General features: G+C 41.9%; 1 protein-coding gene across 2 annotated transcripts; it reads right to left on the reverse strand.

The window, feature by feature from the left end:
• Positions 1-528: 528 nt before the first annotated feature.
• LOC147441882 (Galactose oxidase/kelch repeat superfamily protein) lies at positions 529-5,286 on the reverse strand. 2 transcript variants are annotated; one of them, XM_086528280.1, is made up of 2 exons: positions 5,129-5,286; positions 529-3,373 (listed from the first exon to the last, which is right to left on the reverse strand). In XM_086528280.1, exon 2 carries the CDS (start codon positions 2,999-3,001, stop codon positions 1,775-1,777), a length of 1,227 nt encoding a protein of 408 aa, XP_086384406.1. In that variant the 5' UTR covers positions 3,002-3,373; positions 5,129-5,286; the 3' UTR covers positions 529-1,774. The 2 variants fall into 2 exon arrangements, with proteins under 2 accessions (XP_086384406.1, XP_086384407.1); XM_086528281.1 differs by having other exon boundaries at positions 5,075-5,260.
• Positions 5,287-5,600: the final 314 nt, after the last annotated feature.

Below are 5,600 nucleotides of genomic sequence, written 5' to 3' on the forward strand. Positions count from 1 at the left end.
TGACTAGACCTGAAATTAGGTTTTGGCTTACAACATACAAATGATGCAACTGAGCAATACTGACTACTCGTAAGCTCTATTAGCATCTCTAACTAGCCTCAAAGAGAGTATTAAGAGAGCTAAAATGAGATTATTGAGTCCTATTTATAAAGTGTCAACATTGGGTTGTGACTGCAATGTATTGTCGTACAATATAGAATTGCTTTAGTGCACCTCCACATGGTATTTACCGCTAGTGGTAACTTTGGAAAGCCTCAAGCTGGAGACTCCAAAGAGGACCAATGCGAGGCAACTCTCTAAGCAATATTGCTCATGCCAATGCCGATGCCGATGCCAATGCTAATGCTGACGCTTTCACATACGTCATCTGTTGCCTAGCTGTCTTGTCTTGTATTGTTACTGTTGTTTTGTTCGTGTTTTCTTTAGCTTCGTCTTGTTTGGTTGTTTTCTACATGCTTTCAAACTTGCCCTTGAGGGTATGTGTGTGTGGATGGGTGGGTGTGTGTTGTGTGGATGCGTGTAGCTCAATTGTGTGCAAGCACTATTTTATGATTTCTTTCCTTCTTATTACCTTCCAATGGTGTGTGATGAGCTTGGCACTGTCCCCTATATACCAAGTCTTTTTATTAATGGGCATCTTCTAGTTAGCCTCGAAGTCTCTTTTGCTGTCTCCTTGGAGATTGCCTCAATATCTTTGGATTACAACCACCACTTTTGGCAAGCACACTATCTTCTACCGTGCCAAGGCTACCTTGGCAGCTGAAATTCAGTGTTCTTGATGGCCCTTAAGATTTCTCTTGCAAATTTCTTGGTGATGCCCATTGTCTTATTTACCATCTTCGTCATCGATTGTCACCCTTTTTCTGTGCTTCCTCAGGTCCATGGTTACAAATGGTACTGGTTGGTGGGTTTCTGCATGACATTGAGCAGTTGCCATAGACAGCAAGTTCCTTACTCACTGGAACTTTAAAGCAAGAACAACTTCATCATGCACACAACAGCTGTAACCCCCTACTTGCATCATAAATGCCTCAGGGAACACGAATTTTGTCCAGACTTTGACAAGCTTTTTTGGTAGAAAGAGAATATACCCAAATGCATCCTGCTTTCTCTACAAGAAAAAATGCATATCTAAAGTTTTTCTGTATGACGAGCATTATAATTGTGAAGTTGACCTCATATGCACCACGCTAACTCGAGTAACGTAAAGTGTTTCTCTTAGTCTTTATTACCAGTTGAATTATTATTTTAGAGTCCAAAACATCGCCTTCTTCACAGGGATACACTGCAGGTCAAGCCAGAGCTTCAAAACACCTTTCCCCAGTATTGTATGCATTGACGAAAGAGATATGACCTCCACATTGATGTGTCCCTTTTTTCTTTTTGAACACACTACCATGTGCCGACAAGGCGGGGCATCTCCCCTCCCCTTCTAACAGTTGGCAATGGCAAAGCAACACCCAATGAGGGTAGAACAATAGTCATGCATCAGCAACCTTGGTCTACTGATGCAATCAATGCAATCCTCCACGCCGACAATGATCGCTCATCATACCAAGACAATACATATGAACACAAGGCACTCCAAAACTTCAAAAGACGATTATAACAGATATGGCCATACATGCAACTTCACAAGTGTAATATACATGACCAGATTCATAACTCAAAGGATCATGCAGCACCATGGTGAACTTAAAGAGGAAACAGACACATATTACAAGTCCCCCAGGGCCAATACACCATTCTCTACTTCAATTTGATTTTAATATCACTATTGTACAACTGCATCTAACCTGGGTTCAAAAAAAATACCCCTCAGTCTCTTACCAGGAGGACCAGAAAGCAAAGGACATCCTCCAAACCACTGCCAACACTTCTTGGATGAATCGTAAACAAGCCATTTTTGTTGCTTCTGTGCTGAGAAGCAGATGAAATTGCCATGTCCAAAGCATTGAAAGCTTTCTGCAGACGACTTTAACAATCCTTTGAACAAGGTATGGGGCATTTTTCCTACCTCGACCCAATCCATCTTTTGTAGATTCAAATCCCAAATGCGCATGCTTTGGTGAACACTATACAGTCCTACTCTGCCCACAAGCAGAAGGCGACCACATTCACCCGCTACTAAAAATGCATCCAAAAGAGAGCGAGGCATCCTCACAGGTATGGATTCCCACAATCCCCTGTCCATATCAAAAGCAACAAGCCCACATGGCGATGAGGTAAGACAATAGAGCCTGCCATTGCAAAACGCTGACTTTGATGAATGCAGGTTCCCAATGGGCATGCTATCATAAACAGCCCAAGAGTCGGATTTAGAGTCGTAGACTTCCGTTGGCAATGCCCGGCTGCTGCCCAAATAGCTAAAATCCCCAGCAGCTACAATACGATAGGATCTCGACTTCGTATCCATGAACATATTCACAAAACCGAGTTGCCTGCTATGGTGCATATCAGGCAATTGCTTGCATTCTCTTCTTAGTGGGTTGCATACAAACAGCTCATCATGACGACCTTCTAGTGCCGAAAAACACAATAAACCTCCTGCACTAGCAATTAGAGAATGCGCCTTCTTTGGCGTACAAATTACAGGGAGGGAGTGCCATTGTCCCATGGGGTGACTATAGACTGCACTCTGCCAAACATCGCCAATCTTCTGAGTGATTAGAAAGCAAGGACCGTGGGTTGGCAGCTGAGAGAGAAGTCTGAGAAAACCGCGCTCATTCAGAATACCGCGCCATCTCTTGCAAACTCCTTGTAGTCTGATGACAAAAAGCGGGGGTAACCAAGCAAGTATCCTGTCAACCAGCTCTTCAGGCAGATCTCCCCAGACCAAGCTTTCAAGAGTAACTTCTTTTGGGGAAGTGCAACCTGGAGAGACTACCGTTTCCTCCTCAAAACCACGAGGTTTGGTTTTCAAGCGTCTGAAGAGCTTCTGTGGTACACTTCCACTTACAGGATCGCACTGCAGAGAAGCCTGCCTTTCTACTTCTTCCATCGGGAGAAAATGCTTCCGATGCTCTTGTGAACTTCAAAATGTGATCCTTAATGGCTTAAGAATGCATGCCCTGAACCTTCATATCCTGATCTTCAACCTCTGTATTCCCATCTTTCCTACCCTTCAAACGCATCCAGAACTCAATCCTGGCAGATGTGCTGCATTGCAATGCAAGTCACTGCTTTATGAAGCATCACATCAGCGGCCCACCTTGCCCTATGGGAGGAGTGAAAGCTCTTCTAGAATGTCAAATCAGCCTTGTCTGAGAAACTTATAGAAATGCCGGTCACGACTCCTCAAGAGCATATACCGCTTGACCATGCCACCATAGAGCACACCGAGAGGAATGGAGATGATATGCACCTTCTGAAGCTGCAAAACATGACCAAACATCAGCTCAAACCATTAAGATGTTATGCATCTTTAAAACTGCAGACACATCAGACATCAAATCATAACTTTTGAAAGTGATTGTTTTAGCCTGATAAGAATTGAAATGGGTCAAACAGCGTTTCAGGTTATTGTTCCATAACAAATAGCTCCTACCTATCAATGGTTTGGAAGACTCCTCCAAACGACTATCACTTAGTTTCAAATTGTTGGAAACATTTTGGCTGACACGTTGGCAGCAGCTGTTCCCGTCTCCCTAGTACTCCTAATTGTCCCCATTAGATGCAAAATTATGATAAGAGAATACAGGAGTCTTCCCTTGGATAACTTGTGATGGTATGGGACAGGGAAAACAGCACCAGACTGTTACTTCAAAATTTACAAAAGAGACAAGACTAGGAACGCTAACAAGATAAGAAATTACGTAATCAACTCTTCCTAGCTGATCCCAATGGCCTCAGCATCCTGGACATCATCAAACCCCAAGTAACCAAAGAAACTGGTCACATTGAGGATTGTGAAAAAATAAATCATAAAGAAGTTCAAACGCAACATAAACACTCCCTAGCTGATCTCAATGTAAGGCCGCAGCATCGTGGGGACATTTTGTATCCCTTAGTAACCAAGCAGCCTGGTAGTAACCACTTCTCAGAAGCCCTAGACCTTTCGAAGGAAATTTAAAGACGTAACCAGAAAACAATGAGCAAAGAGATCGTTGAAATTTGAATCAAAGCAATTACAACAAGGATAAAAGCCAAGAACAGAAAAAAGAATTACTCTATCGATCAAAAAATGATTGCACTGTACTAGCTTAACTTCAAAAATTACTAATGAGCATGTACAAACATATTATATTCAATGAAGAATTATAGTCATACAGTTCTTATGAAATCATCTTTATACTATTCCGCTTAATCATCCTGCCATATGTAGCCTTGTGAGCCATAAAAAGCCAGTATTATATAGCAACAAAGAGCTCAAGCCCCCTCCTTAAATGGTTTCAACTAAATTAACAGAAAACCAGTAAATATGGCAAGATATGGACAATTTCATTCCTACATAATTGAGGGGAAGCTTATGGAGCTTTTGACATGTTTCAGTACGATTACTAAAAGTTCTCTTGCCATATGTAGCCTTGTGAGTCATAGAAACCCAACAATATATAGCATCAAAGAGGCTCATACCCCCTCCTTAAATGGTTTCAGCTAAATTAACATCCAGATACTTCTAATCAGAAGCCTCCACAAGCCAGTAAATATGGCTATATATAGTAAGTAGATTTTATTCCTACATAATCCAGGGCAATTTTATGGGAGTTAGTCATTGATTTACTATTTAAAGCTGCCAGTCAATCACAAAACAGACGCCTCGTGACAAAAGAGAGGAAGGTAAAATACAACTGTCTAAAACCAAGTGGTGTGTGGAAATACGTGTATGCTTGTAGAACAAAGAGACTGTTCTTTGCAAATTTAGAAAGATTTCAAACAGACAACGTATTGCTCTATCTCCCATTCACCACACGGCTGCCACAATGCAAAAGCAATAGCTTCAAGGTACATGCATTACACCGAGCCATTGTGCAGTTCTGAACTAGAAAGGTGTCTGATCTAGCAACCGTGATCAACAAAATACATCAAAGACAGCATGTACGAGAAAAAAAAAACTATCAGATCGGTGCTCCACCTGCTCTTCCTGCTGGGAAAAACAAGAAATGGAGAGGCATGGAGCCTTGGGTACCTGGAAAACCGCGTATCCTGGCACTTTGTCGCTAAGCAGGCCTGTGCAGCACGAGGAAGAAGATTGCAGAGAGGGAATATAATGGTAGTTGATCCGTGAAGAGTTTCATAATGATTTAAGGGAGCCCACTGGGTAAGTCAAATTGATCCTTTGAATTAGCTCATTCCCAATGAAGTGGTACCCATTGGGCCATTGTTAGGCCTTTCCAATCAATAAGTTATTGAAATTGCCTCATTACCTTAAGTTAGCTCAAATGATAAATCCAGTAAAGTGGTATTCATTTTTAGGCCCTTCTCATAAGTTACCCAAAATTGCCTCACTTTGGCCACACACCATCAACAGTGTGTATCGTTTATAAATTCACAATCAGCATGACCCTATGATAGTTGTCCTCAGTGAAGCCTAGCCCTTGTATCGATCAGCCATGTCAACTAGAGCATCTTACCTACATAGACATATGATTAAATTGAGC

This window comes from Adiantum capillus-veneris, chromosome 14, assembly GCF_014529385.1.
Source record: "Adiantum capillus-veneris isolate H3 chromosome 14, ASM1452938v2, whole genome shotgun sequence".
Taxonomy (NCBI): Eukaryota; Viridiplantae; Streptophyta; class Polypodiopsida; order Polypodiales; family Pteridaceae; genus Adiantum; species Adiantum capillus-veneris.